Source organism: Erinaceus europaeus, chromosome 14, assembly GCF_950295315.1.
Source record: "Erinaceus europaeus chromosome 14, mEriEur2.1, whole genome shotgun sequence".
In the NCBI taxonomy this organism is placed as follows: Eukaryota; Metazoa; Chordata; class Mammalia; order Eulipotyphla; family Erinaceidae; genus Erinaceus; species Erinaceus europaeus.
Genome location: NC_080175.1, coordinates 14148046 through 14163371, shown reverse-complemented (window position 1 = coordinate 14163371; position 15326 = coordinate 14148046). Strand labels below are relative to the sequence as shown.

Here is a 15326-nt window from a genome sequence, read left to right as displayed (position 1 = left end):
GACTGGGGGGGGGGCACCTGCAGCACTGTTTTACCAGTTGTGAAGCTTCCCCCTGGCATGTGGAGCCTGACCAGGGACTCACACGGGGTAAGCCAGCATTCAGTCCCCACCTAAAGATTCTTGAGAAATCAGGAATACAGACCTGCACCTGCCAATGCGGAAATCTGTTTCTGGGCAGCCCAGGAAGTGAGCTTTCCAGCATGAGATCCTGAGTTTGATCTCCTGTGTCACACTCCATGCCAGAGTGACACTCCGGTTCTCTATGTCTCTCTCATTAACACATAAACCCAGATCAGATGATGGTGCACTCAGTAGAGCACTCATGTTACAATGCACAAAGACCTGGGTTCAAGCCCTTGGTCCCCACCTGCAGAGGGAAAAAACGTCACAAGCAGTGAAGTAATGCTACAGGCCTTTCTTTCTCTCTGTCTCTCTCTCTTTCCCTCTCTCCCTCTCTCCTCTTTATCTCCTCCTTCCTTCTCAATTTCTAGTCAACAAATAAACAATATATTAAAATATATACAAATCAATCTTAAAAAAAAAAAGGAAAGAAATCTGTCCTGGGTGGGACCGTGTGCAGTCATCTGAAACAGAAAGTGCTTTTGACCACCAGGTTGTTGTTGTTTTCAAACTGACTCTGAATGATGCCAGGTAAAGATTGGGCTAGAATTTAAGGGGATTTCTTCTTGTTGCAAACCTGAAGGAAACCTCCTGGTGTCGTGTGCACAGTGAGCATTTAGCTAAACTGGGAGTGCTGGACAAGGGGCTCGCCGAGGACGAAGACTCGGTTTCCGTTTCTGCTTTGTGTGTAAATTCTGCAACCAATCTGGCGCTCAGGTGCTTGAATACTTGATAGTGGCTCTGGAGCTAACTACCCGACGGCTGTCTCTAGGCTCAGTCAAACCCCGTCTTACCTAGTGAGTATCATTAGAAATAATTCGAGTCCAGAGGTGCCGCCAGTACTGATTTTTCTGCTTCGGTTTCCTCCTTCCAGATGGCAGATGACCTGAGCACTGTCATGTGGGAGGAGAAGGCTGAGACTCCCCCTGACGTGCAAGAGGAGGGAGCTGAAGAGTTAGCAGACACAGTGGATGCCCGACCAGACCGGTCCTCCTTCATCCAGTCCCTCTTCAAGTAAGTGTCCTTCCTTAAAAAGGGGCCTTGGCCACATAAGCTTGCCATGACTCTGCCATCTCTGCCACTCGTGGGCAGGGGACTTTCAGGACAGAGGTTTGTGCTCTGGAGGCCTAAGAGGTTTGCACGGGGTCCTGCCAGCTGCATGTAAGGACACAGTGTCCCTGGAACAAGCCAAGGTGTGAAGGGAGAATAGGCCAGCAGCTACGCAGGAGACAGTTCAATTATTAGCACTGTGATGGGTAGGGAAACTGAGGTACCAAGAGCTTTAGTAGCTTACTTTCCTTTCATATTCTTCCGAAAGTTCAAAAGCACGCAGCTCGCAGCTCGGGTTCCAGCCCTGACATCTTATGGGAGGGGCAGTGGTATTTCCCACTCTATCTCTTTCTGTCTGTCTCTTGACCTGAATGAAGCAGCAAACCAAAGCATGCAGGCTCTGGCTCCACACAAACAGAATTATTTGAAGAGAGAGGACCAGAACATCACTGACATACTCGGTACTGGGAATACATACACAGTACTGGGGATGACACTCGGGACCTCTCTCGTGCTAGTCCTGTGCTCCGTCACAGAGCCACCTCCCGGCCAGATGGCTGGCACTGCTGCTGACAGCTAATAAGTGAAGGCAATGGAGTCAGAAGCCTCACGGTACCGGCACCCCTCACTGAACAGCCCCCCTGTGTGTTTCCATTTAAAAGTTGGGATGCAGGAACTGGAGGGGCTCTGTATCTCCCCTCACTTTTGGCCATAAAGGGGCAGTGAGGGAGATAAAAGGCAGGAGTGGTCCATGGACCAGGTCAAAGCATCAGATTTCCTGAGCCTTTATAAGCCGTGTCTCACCTAGAAGGAAACGGGTGAGGATGTAAAGGCTGCATTAGGGGTATTCCCAACCAGTGCTCCCAAGATCTAGTGACAAGGGGCAGGCTGGATCCCCACAGCATTCCCTCAGGAGCTCCAGTTCACATTAACCCTGAACAGGACTTTAAAAAGTGGCGAGGCCCCAGCATCCTGCACCTGAACTGTGGGAATTTTGATTGCTACTCAGAATCATGAGTACCCAATGCAGTGTCCAGAAAAATAGCACTTCAGCTCCTGAGTACTTCCCAAAGTCATGAGGTGATTTGATCTAGGCTAATCCACTGCCTGGTGCAAGTCCCATACAGAAATGCCTTCAAGGGGGCCAGGTGGTGGCACACCTGGTTAAGCGCACATATTACAGTGCAGTAGGATCCAAGTTCAAGCCCCTGATCCCCATCTGCGAGGGGAAAGCTTCACAAGTGGTGAAGCAGGGCTGCAGGTGATTCTCTGTCTCTTTCCCTCTCTATCCCTCTTCCCCCTTTCAATTTCTCTGTCTCTAGCCAATAATAAATAAACAAAAATTTAAAAAGAGAGAGAAAGAGAAAGAAGTGCCTTCAAATTGGTTTTGCTCACATGTCCCCAAAGTAACATTGTAAAACTGTATGCATCTGGGCTAGCAAAAATAGCTCACCGGATAGTGTGCTGTTGTGACATGTCCAAGACCTAGGTTCAAGCCCGGCCCCTACTGCATTGAAGGAAGCTAGGGTGCTGTGGTCTCTTTCACTGTCTCTGCTTCCCTGTTTCAAATAAATAACAAAACCAAAAGCCACATACACCCCTGGACATTATTTTTTCTGCTACCAGGCTTATTTCTGGAACTCCACTCCAGCATGATTCTACAACTTTCAGTAGAGAGAAAAACCACAACACCAAAGCTTCCTTCAATGCAGTGGTAGTCAGGCTTGAACCTGGGTTGCATGTGTGGCAAAGCAACACACAATCCAAGTGATCTATTTCACCAGGAGAGAAAAGGAAAAAGAGAGAGACAGAGAAAGGAGGAGGGAAGCCATTGCATTGCTCCACTTTATTTATTTATTTATTTATTTATTCCCTTTTTGTTGCTCTTGTTGTTTTACTGTTGTAGTCATTGTTGGAAAGGACAGAGAGAAATGGAGAGAGGAGTGGAAGACAGAGAGGAGGAGAGAAAGATAGACACTTGCAGACCTGCTTCACCACTTGTGGAGGGACTCCCCTGCAGGTGGGGAGCCAGGGCTTGAACCGGGATCCTTATGCTGGTCCTTGTGCTTTGTGCCACCTGCTTTTAACCCGCTGCGCTACAGCCCGACTCCCTTCATTGCTCCACTTCTTATTAAACCTCTGTGCAGATGCTCTCACGTAATGGCTGGGGACTTGTACCCAGGATGTCGTACACAGTAAAAGTGTGCACTCTACTGGGTGAACTATCTTCTGTCCCTCTTGTACATTTTAAGACAGCATGCATTTCTTGTCAAAACAGTGGCAAAATATCATGTTTCACTTTTCCCAGTTCATTGAGTATTTGGGTTAATCAGATTACCCATTGGTGATAAAGAAACAGACATTATTTCATAAGTCTCAACAAGACCGTTGGATGTACTTACTGGAAATCATAAAGATGAATGGTGTATTATAAATAGAAACACTTGCTAAACTCATTCATTGAAATGTGCTCAGAGAAATCTAAACCAATAGTAATCTCATAACCACCTTTACCCATTAAAAGTACACGCACACAAAAAACTCTGCTTTAACAACTAAAGTTTGTATTGTTTCTTTATCCCCTGAAAATTCCTTTTCTCCCATTATTTTCTCCTAACACAATAGATCTAGTTGCTTGAACTTCTTTTATTGATCACCTTGCATACCTCAGTGTGATGTATGTCTTGTGTGCATATGTGTATTCATAAACTTTAAGGCATTTATTCAAATACCAGAAGTAGTAAATAAATTTATCCTACACTGCTATTAATAACTTTGTGTAGACCAAGTTGCTGGTTCAACTACTATACATTTCCATCTCATTTCAGCAAATAAATGTTGACAAATGACGAGTATTATCAAGTCATCGTCAAAATACGTTGACATTGCATTAAAATTGTGACTTACAGTGGGATTTCTACTAGAATGAAAAAGCCCAGTATCACCACTACTTGCTTTTCATTTTTACATAAAAGCCAGGAACCAAAGAATAAACTCATGGGGTGGGGGGCTGTGAGTGGTCTTGCACCTGGTTGAGTAAACATGTTACCATGCACAGGGATCCTGGTTCAAGCAGCTGCTCTCCACCCAAAGGTGGGGAAGGCTTCACAAATATCGAAGCAAGTACTGTATGTGTTTCTTTGTCTCTCTCCCTCCCTATCTTCCCCTTCCCTCTTAATTTCTCTCTGTCCTATCAAACAAAGAAAAAAGTTAAAAAAAAAATAAAAATAAACACATAGGGAGCCGTTGGTGGCACACCTGGTTGAGCGGACATGTTACAGTGCGCAAGGGCCCAGGTTCGAGTCTCCCGTCCCCGCCTGTAGGGGGAGAGCTTCACGAGTGGTGAAGCAGGGCTGCAGGTGTCTCTCTGTGTCTCTCCCTCTCAGTCACCCCCTTCCCTCTCAATTTCTGGCTGTGTCTATCCAATTAATAAATATTTTTAAAAAGAATAAACACATAGGATAGCAGGAGTTTTGTTACAGTAATGTCATTTAATTCTTTGACTTCCTTAGTTCAGCTTTTGAAATGACAGCTCATCTACTTCCTTCTTCAATTGTTACATAAGTAAAGAACTGGGAAATCACCCAACTTATCAAAAGAATTGTTACTCAGACCTAGCAAACATTTGTTTTCGCAGTTTCTGGGAAGTGTACCTAAAAAGGCTTTATTGAAACTTCCCAAACAACTGCATTATTGAAACCTGTTCCACTTTTACTTAGCAACAACTTGTTTAATCTCCACACCTCAGCAGGGGTAAAGTCTCTAAAATAGCAGTGGTAAACACTTACTAGTGCTTTGGTGCTTTTTAAGGCATATACTCTTGCTAAGACCTTGGAGCTGCAAATGTAGATGATTCTCTTCTAGAAAGTGCCCGCTGGAGGATCAGGATCAGGCGGTAGTGCAGCGGGTTAAGGAATATATATATATATATATATATATAATTTTTAACCTTTTTATTTTTATTATTGGATAGACACAGAAGTTGGGGGGGTGAGATAAAGAGGAGGAGAGACAGAGACACACCTGCAACTCTGCTTCACCACTTGTGAAGCTTCCCCCTGCAGGTGGGGACCAGGGGCTTGAACCTGGGTTCTTGTGCACTGTAATGTGAGCGCTTAACCAGGTGTGCCCACTGTGGTGGTAAAGGATTCCAAGGCAGACCGATTTTAGGAAAAATATAAATAGGGGTTGGGGAGGCAGGGCATGGACAAAGGCCAGACTAAATAAAGCCTTGACCACAGGTCACATTACGAACATGAGAATCTTGGGGTATTGTATTAAAATAAAAGACTCTGGAGTAAGGGGAAGGGTTTAGGTCCTGGAACATGATGACAGAGGAGGACCTAGTGAGGGTAGAATGCAAATGTGGAAAACTGAAAAAATATTACACATACAGTGTTGACTGCAAACCATTAATCCCCCAATAAAGAAATTTTTTAAAAAAATATGAGAATCATTAAAATGTTGGCCAATTACACACACACATACACCCCTAAGCTGCAGTGTGGCAGAGAACACACCAAAGAGGGACGACACAAGCAGGTGTAAGTGAGGAGCCATTGTGTTTCACCAATTGAGACTGGATGGTATAGACAGGGCTGGAACCAGGTCAGGTGAAGGGGAGTGGCAGGACTTGGAGAGGAAACACGTGGCACAAAACGAAAGGACCAGCTTAAGGATCCCGGTTCGAGCCCCCCGGTTCCCCACCTGCAGGGGTGTCACTTCACAAGCAGTGAAGCAGGTCTGCAGGTGTCTATCTTCCTCTTCCCATCTCTGTCTTCCACCTCCTCTCTCCATTTCAATCTGTCCTATCCAACAACGACGACATCAATCAATAACAATAACTACAACAGCAATTTTAAAAAGGCAACAAAAAAGGGGGAAAAAAGAAAAAAAGAAAAGTGTCCACTGTATAATTTAGTTGAGAAAGCCAATCGTCCTTGTCAAACCACTGGGCCACACCAGACTTGCTTTCTACCAGCCAATTTGTTTTTTAATGTGTTCAACATGTCATTGGGCGTCTTTGTGAACTCCATATTATTTCTCAATTTTTTAAAAGAATTTATTTATTTGTTCATGAGAAAGACCGGCAGAGAGAAAGAACCAGACATCACTCTGGTACATGTGCTGCCGGGGATCAAACTCAGGATCTCATGCTTGAGAATCCAATGCTTTATCCACTGCTCCACCTCCCAAACCACTTGTTTCTGAATTTTAATTTAGAACTCTTTGTTGAGTGGATGAATGAATGAATGAATGAATGGTTAATGGTGAATGAATTAATGAGTGGTTGAGTAGTGAATGAATGGAAGGAATTCTTATTCTTGATGAGTGACATTCTAATTCTTGGATGGAAGGAAGAAAGGAAGGGAGGATGGATGAAATTCTAATTCCTGGATAGATGCATGGGAGAGATGAGAGAGGGAAAGGAGGATGAAAGGGGTCCTAAAGTCCAGTACTTTGTTGTCACAGGACGCTAGCTCAACAAGAGAATAGTCAGTGAGTGAGAGACAGAGTCATTACAAGAACCACGTCTCTCCCATTCTAATTATATATATATGTACTTTTCCAGTCCGCTTTTCATTGATAATTACAAACAGTCCAGTGTGCTCCCACACAGATCCATTTCTGATGCCACCTTTCACCTTCATCAGGTTCTCTTAGAAGAGGAGACCCTACCATAAGTTCCTGGCTCAGGGGAACTTCTAACACCGCCATGGATTTGAGATGTCACCATCATTTAGGTTCAGGGTGGGTGGTGGGTGTGAAGTTTGCCCTTCAGTCGTGCAGAGGGAAGTGGGGATGGTGATAAAGGACTATATATATATATATATATATATATATATATATAATTTTTAACCTTTTTATTTTTATTATTGGATAGACACAGAAGTTGAGGGGGGTGAGATAGAGAGGAGGAGAGACAGAGACACACCTGCAGCCCTGCTTCACCACTTGTGAAGCTTCACCCTGCAGGTGGGGACCAGGGTTCTTGTGCACTGTAATGTGAGCACTTAACCAGGTGTGCCCACCGCCTGGTTCCTGTGGTGGTAAAGGATTCCAAGGCAGACCGATTTTAGGAAAAATATAAATAGGGGTTAGGGAGGCAGGGCATGGACAAAGGCCAGACTAAATAAAGCCTTGACCACAGGTCACATTACGAACATGAGAATCTTGGGGTATTGCACTAAAATAAAAGACTCTGGAGTAAGGGGAAGGGTTTAGGGCCTGGAACATGATGACAGAGGAGGATCTAGTGAGGGTAGAATGGAAATGTGGAAAACTGAAAAAATATTACACATACAGTGTTGACTGCAAACCATTAATCCCCCAATAAAGAAATTTTTAAAAAAAATATGAGAATCATTAAAATGTTGGCCAATTACACACACACATACACCCCTAAGCTGCAGTGTGGCAGAGAACACACCAAAGAGGGACGACACAAGCAGGTGTAAGTGAGGAGCCATTGTGTTTCACCAATTGAGACTGGATGGTATAGACAGGGCTGGAACCAGGTCAGGTGAAGGGGAGCGGCAGGACTTGGAGAGGAAACAAGAGCCCAGGAAGGGAGAAGAGACCGTAAGGAAGGTGGTGGCTAGACCACAGGGTCCGTGATTCACAGTGGTGTGGTGTGATTGGAAGCGAAGAGCAAGTGTCTGTCATCACACCTGGGCCATTGGCCATCAGTGCTTTAACCTCTGTGCCCTAGTGATGAGACAGGACCTCAGCAGACACAATCCCCTCCCTACCCTCCTCTGTACATTCGGAGAATTCTGGAAAACAGAAAGAAGCCTTCATTGCCCCCCCCACCCCACCTCACCCAAAGCCAGGTCTTACTATACTAGGCTCTGGCCTGGCTTTTTTCACCCGAATACCACTAGGTGGCAGGACAGTATCATTTTATGTCCATTCCTTTGGGCCCCAAATAAGCCAGCCTTCTTCAACTGATGAAGCTTCCTTTAAGGTACACTGTTTTTAAATGCCCTTGGGTTTTCTCATAGTTGAAGGGTGCTTGTAAAACACAGAAAGTCACAGAAGAAAGAAAGATTCCAGTTGCAGATTTGACAACAACGGGTAGTTTGGACTTCAAAAACCATGAATCAAGCATGAGCAGAGTCTCCATTCCTCTTGAGTATAGCTGCTGCGAGAGGGCCCCCTCTCGATGGGATGGGGCACCCAGCACAGGCTGCCTGCCATCTAGGTGACCCAGGCAGCCCCTTCCCCACATATAAACTCAGCTTCTTACAGAGTGTCAGGTTGCAGGAAATATGCAGGAAATAACTCGTAACAGAGGCTGCCAGTGCTGAATTTTAGGATACAGAGTGGGGGTGCAGAGGCTGGCTGTGGGATGTCAGCAGGGGGAAGCAGAGAGCTATAGGAGGAGCTGGGACTCGCGTTGTCAGAAAAGACTGGACTCTAACTCATTCCAAAGATAATATTCCAAAACAAGTACAAAATGACTTAGTCACTTCACTCTCCTCAAGTTGATTGAAACAGGACTTATCTGGGTTCCCTAACAGAAAAAAAAGGGCACTAAGGGTCCAGGAGCAAGCCCAGGGGGCCGGACAATAACCCACGCAGGACAGCATGCTCTTTCACAAGTGGAAGGCCCCGGGTTCAAGCCTGACACCACGCAGAAGCACGGTGGGTGTCACCAAGGGAGTTCCATGATGATGGGGCAGTGCTGTAGTGTCTTTCTTTCTCCTCTCCATGTCTTTCTCTTTTTCCACTTTCCCCTCTCTCTAAAATATTGATTGGAGACTAAAAATATTGAAGGAGCAGACAACTCAGTGGTGTGCATGTGTGAGGCCCGAGTTCCATCTGTGACCTTGCAAAATAAATAAGTAAATAAATAAATAAAACTGGGAGCCAGGCAGTGGTTATGTGCAGGTGGCTCAAACACCAGCATAAGGATCCTGATTTGAGGGCCCCGCCGCCTCCTCACCTGCAGGGGGTTGCTTCACAAGCTTCCCTTCCCCACTCTGTCTTCCCCTCCTCTCTCCATTTCTCTCTGTCCTGTCCAACAACAACAATGATAAACAATAAGAATAAGGGCAATAAGAGGGGGGAAAAGTTAAAAATAAATAAAATTAACAGAGGAGAGAAAGAAAAGGAGCATTATACCGGAGAGATAGTTCAGCGGATCAGGATTGTGTCTTCTCATGTGCACAACCTGGATTTGAACCCTGGCACCACCTGGTGTAACATTGGAGGCAGTCCCAACACTGCGGTGTCTTTTCTTCTTGGTCCCTTGCACTTTCTGTCTCTCTCTCCCTCCCTCCTCCCCTCCCTCCTCTCTCCCTGTCTTCTCCCTTTCCCTCTCCCTCCCTCCCTCTCTCAGTTAATCTGAAAGAAAAAGTGGCTCATAGTAGCGGACTTGTGCATGTGGGAGACAACAAACACAAAGAAAGAAGGAAAGGCAGAAACAAGAAAATGCAAACACGCACAGCCTTTACTTTTCAATAAGGGAGGGAAGGCTTTGCACCCCAAACCCCAGGATATCAGAATACCAGCCACCTGGCTCCTCACTCCGCATATAAAGAGCCCCAGTGACAGTGCTGTACTCACAGCACCACTGGAAGTGACAACAGGGATGACCCTGCCTAGCACTCATTTGATGAAGGGTCCGTCAGCCTTCCTGAGCCTGTGTCCTCTGCCTGACAGGGAAGCCTACAATTCCTGTCCACTGAGCTGTTGTGAGAAGCAGAGTGAACAGTCCACTTTCTGAACCACTGACAGAGAAGAACTCGTACATTATTCCTCACGAGGAAAAAATCAAGGAATGGCAGTGTTAAAACTGGGAGAATCCTAAAAGGATAGCTGGTCCCTCACCCTTCAGCAGTCATCAGAGATAGAAAGACAAGAAGTGAGGCGCTGTCCCCACCACCACCCAGCAGGACCACGAAAGTGACCCAGACTAATTTGGTCTCCTGGACTCTTTCCCCCACCTACCTGCCCTTCTTGACAAATGTCACGGCAGTGGCCTTGAGCTGTTCAACCATGCTAATCCCCTGGCGGAGCAAAGTATTGTTATTAGTAGTAGTACTAGTATTATTATTATTCCTTGTTTCTGGATAGAGACAGAGAAGGGAGATAGGGAAAAAAGAGACACCTGCAGCTCTGCTTCACCTCTTGTGGAGATCAACCCTGCAGGCGGGGCTCAAACCCCGGTCCTTGCACATAGTAACCTATGCACTCGACTAGATTCACCACTGCCTGACCCTGGGCCAGCAAATTTAATTCTTCACTGAAACTGCCTCTTTCTGCTGGGTTTCCACGGAGCTCCAAGATACACGCAGCTGTTTCCACAGGGCTGGGGATGGACTTTCTGATTAAAAAGGCCAAGTGTGCGTTCGAGGAGAAGCCAGCCTCCCCTCTCCAATCTGGTCACTTGATCCAGAAACCCCAAAGTTGTGGTTTCGACATGCATGGAAACAGTGCAGTTATTTCACACTATGGTTCTTCCAGAGGGTAAAGAAATCAGCTCTTTGGTGAAAAGAGAAATTGAGGGTGATAAGCAAATAACTGGGTTTCCATAGTAACTGTGTGTGTGTGTGTGTGTGTGTGTGTGTGTGTGTGTGTGTGTGTGTGTGTGTGTGTGTGTTTACAGCCATACATGATTTCATCACTCCTAGGCAGACATTTTTAGTCAGAAAAACCCTAAAACTGTTACCAAGGCACTGTTACGTGATACTGGGACCTGAACTTAAGCCAGGGCAAAACACAGCAAGGCATCCATCCTACCCAGTGAGCTACGTCTTCAGTCTCATGACAGCCAATTTTCAAGTAGGCAAGTAGAATCCTCAGCACCACCCTAAGCCAAAACTGAGTGTGGCTTTGGTGCAAACAATAACAATAATAATGATAATAACGACAACAGTAGTTGTAGCAGCAAATAAAATAGATGAGTAGAGAAAAGTCTCAGTCTGTTTAACAGGAAGTTATTATGGAACTAAGACCCATTGCTTGTTGGGGAATGAGTGTTCCTGAGTTGGACATGTGGACTGTGACATTACCGGCTCGAACCCTGAACTTGCTGGAGCTTCTGGCTTGGTGTGCTGCATCTGTTGTGGAGAGTTTGTATATTGCTTGGCTGAAAGTGGAAAAGACCAGATACAATGGTTGTGGAACGGGAACAAAAGTATGTTAGCTGTTCTAAATTCTGGAGCCTGCAACCTTAACTCAGACATCATTGTTCCTTCTTCTTGGTTATTAGACTACTTACAGAATATTCAGTCTTTTGTTTTTCCTTGGAAATGACAACAGAGATGACCCTGCTTTGCACTCATTTGATGAAGGGTCCTTCAACCTTCCTTGGGTGTTTTTTTTTAAATATTTACTTTTATTTTTTATTATTATTTTTAAAATATTTATTTCCTTTTATTGCCCTTGTTTTATTGTTGTAGTTATTATTGTTGTAGTTATTATTGTTGTTGTTGGATAGGACAGAGAGAACTAGAGAGAGGAGGGGAAAACAGCGGGAGAGGAAGAGAGACACCTGCAGACCTGCTTCACCACTTGTGAAGCAACTCCCCTGCAGGTGGGGTGCTGGGGGCTCGAACTGGTATCTTTACTCCAGTCCTTGCGTTTTTGCGCCACGTGCGCTTAACCCTCTATGCTACCTCCGGACTCCCGTTACACTTTTATTTTTTAAGGAGATACCAGATAGTTCTGCTCCAGCCAATATGCTACTGGGGATTGAGTTTGAGGGGCCAGCCACACATATGCGAAGTCCTGCACTCTACCTGCTGAGCCATCTCCACACACCCCAGCCTCTGGGTGATTTACTTTATGTATTTCTTTCTTTCTTTTTTTTTTTTTTTAATGCAGTCTTAGGAAATGAACCCAGGGCCTCACCTGTCTGTTATACTGCTGAACCATCTCCCTGGCCCAGCCCAGTTTTTCTGGTTTGTTATTTTTTTGAACTTGTTTTCTTTTTACTTATTTACTGGAAAGTGACAGAGAGAAATTGAGAGGGGAGGGGGAGATAGAGAGGGAGAGAGACAGAGAGACACTTGCAGCCCTGCTTCACCACTCGTGAAGCTTTCCCCCTGCAGGTGGAGACCGGAGACTTGAACCTGGGCCCTTGTGCACTGTAACATGTGCGCTCAACCAGGTGCGTCACCGCCTGGCCCCCAGTTTTTCATTCTATACTTTCAGAGAGTGAGGGAGAGATGCCAAAATGCCTTTCCATTATCCATGAAACTTCCATGATGCTGTCCGTCATGCCGTCTTCTGGGTCAGGGAATCAAACCAGGGCCTCACGAATGGGAAGCCCGAGATCTGCCAGTTGAGTCACCTCTCAGCCCTTAGATTTTCCCATTTTTTTAAAATTATGATTTAAGTCCTATCAACTGTTATTGTTAGAGGTCACTATATTTTTATCTAGGAGGATTGGAGAAATGTGGAGGTTGATCTGTTTGGGTTAAAGGATTTCTCTTCTTTTTTTTAAATCTTTTTTAAAATATTTATTTATTTATTTCCTTTTGTTGCCCATGTTGTAATTATTATTGATGCCATTGTTGTTGGGTAGGACAGAGAGAAATGGAGAGAGGAGGGGAAGACAAAGTGGGGGAGAGAAAGACAGACACCTGCAGACCTGCTTCACCGCTTGTGAAGCGACTCCCTTGCAGGTGGGGAGCCGAGGACTCGAACTGGGATCCTTAGACCAGTCCTTGGCTTTGCACTACGTGCGCTTAACCCACTGCGCTACCACCCGACTCCCAGGATTTCTCTTCTTAGCTGCCCATTTTAGTTTGTCTTACCGCCACCAGGAATATCACAGGAGCTCGATGACTGCATGACTCCACCATTCCAGTGAACTCCCTGCCCCCTATCCTCTCCCGCAGGGCCTTTTCTTTCTTTTTGATTGAAGGTGAGGTACAGAGAGAGATTGGGGGGACTGACCTGGGACAGAGGCAGAGAATGCAGCCAACAGGCCTGGGCATTTCTGCAGGTCAGCAGACAAGGTCAGTGCCTGCCGGTCAGTGTGACTTGTGTGGCCTCAGTGTGAATGATCCTATGGAAAAGTCCAGCTCACAACTCACTGCTGATTCAGTTACGGGCCTCCCGGGCTGGCAGGCTAAGCCAGGCTCTGTCCCCTGCCCAGCACAAGCATGTTGAGCTTTTCCTACTACAGGGCAAAGAGAAACACACTGCTCAGCCTCGTTCTGATGCAGACTGGCCTGCATGCTGATGGAGACCCAAGGTACCTCTTCCCCATTGCTTCTTTCCTTCTGTTTTGTGTTCTGTGCCTACGTGTCTTTGGACTCTTGAGAGATGCCCTCTGTTGGAATGTTGAAACCATGAATGAATTATCCCCCAAATATTTAGACAGAGGAGCTAGGAAAACCAGAGAGCTCTGGTTCCGAATGAAACAGCCCCGGGAGGAGTGTGTGCTTGGTGATGTGTTTACTTTTTTACTGATGAATGTCTGCAAACAGATAGAGGTACTGCGAATCCTATTCAGGAAGATGCTGCAGAAAGTAAACAGAAGCAGGTTTGCTCGCTTATAGTCCCTTCCAAACATAGAAAGATATAATTCATGTATGGGGCAGCCTCGGGAATCGGGAAGAAGATAAAGCCTATGTTTATCCCTTTTGGGGGAAATTAGAATTGCACATGGATTGTGAAAATTCATCTTGTTCTTTCTGAGATTGTTCACTTCTTTGTAAAGGAGGCAATGTATACTTATCTTTTTAACTTTATTAATAGTTTTAATTTGTTTTTGAGGTAGCATTGGTTTACAAGCCTCTAAATATCTTAGAAGTACAATGTCTTCCTTAAAATATGTTACGCCACCCCTGTCCCCAGCAAAGCACCATTATCCTTCCACCAAAACCCACTGGACCACTTTCTGCCCCTTCCCCACATAACCTTTTGTTAACCTCAGTTCTGCTGTCTAAGTTGATACTCTTCATTGGGCTTTTTCATTTGCTTATTTTCCTGGTTTTGTTAGTTGTCTCCCTATTCAACTATGACAACTTTCTGTATTTTCATTTTATCTGAATCCTTTTTAAATATTCCTAATAGGACTGGTTTAGTGGTGGTGAATTCCTTCAGCTGTTTCGTATCTGAAAAGCTCTTCATGCCATCTTCAGACTGGAAACATAACCTAGCAGGATAAGGCATTCTTGGATGGAAGTCTTTCCCACTCGAAATGTTGAATACCTCTTGGTAGTTATTTCTAGTCTTGAGAGTTCCGGTTGAGAAATCAGTTGATAGTCTTAAGAGATTTCCCTTGCAGGTGACTCTGCATTTCTCTAACAGCCTTCAGACTTTTCTCTTTGGCTTTAAGATTTGCATTTTAATTATTGTAAGCATTGGTGAACTTCGGTTTGGATTCACTGTTCTTGGAACTCTTCGCACCTCCTGGATCTGCTGGTCTATCTCCATCTTTAGTTTCGGGGAAATTCTCAGCGTAAGTTTCTTAAAATGTGAACCCTGCCCCATTCTTATTGGAGAATATTATCTATTGTGAGTTACAGTTTTTATTTTGTTTTGTCCTAAAAAATGACTGCTTAAGAAATTATGGATAATCTAGTTATTTCCTGATAATTAAAGCAGGCATTACCTGTGTGTCCCTTTAATGAGATTTGTGCTTCATTATGATGATAATAACACTTTCCCTTTTGATGAGGAAAGACAACACCAAGGAACATTCTGGATAGCTAGGAGACATGTTGGACAACCAACTTGCTTCTGTAACGTGCCTGTCCAACTTCAGTGCTTACTAAGGCTGTTCTACCATGATAATCTGAGTTGTTGGTCACTGTGCTGATCTGATCCTAAATATCCAGTGAATTTGTGATCAGACTTTCTTTTTTTAAATATGCAGCTGAAGGTCTTGGGAGAGTGCCTGTTTTGCTATGTGCGCAGTCCATATTTGATCCTATAAATTCTGCTGTTTCTCTCTCTCTCTATCTATCTCTCTCTCTCTCTCTCTCTCTCTCTCTCTCTCTAAAAAAAAAAATCAGCCTGGAATGGTAAAACCCTGGTAACAGCAAAGAACAAACAAACAAAAATCTCTGCAGTCAATTGTGAAACACATGAACTTTTTAAGAAGATTTAGAGCTTTCAGTTCACTGGCTTATCAAGAGTCTTGAACTTACCAACAGGTCCCAAAACAAGAATCCTGTGTTTCTTCTCTGCAT

General features: G+C 44.9%; 1 protein-coding gene across 1 annotated transcript in view; it reads left to right on the top strand.

The window, feature by feature from the left end:
• Positions 1–15326, top strand: part of CASP7 (caspase 7) — a 35231-nt gene that overhangs the window by 6425 nt on the left and 13480 nt on the right. Inside the window, exon 2 of the mRNA XM_016186816.2 lies at positions 995–1134. Coding sequence (XP_016042302.1) covers positions 995–1134 — 140 coding nt within the window. The remainder of the gene's footprint in view (positions 1–994; positions 1135–15326) is intronic.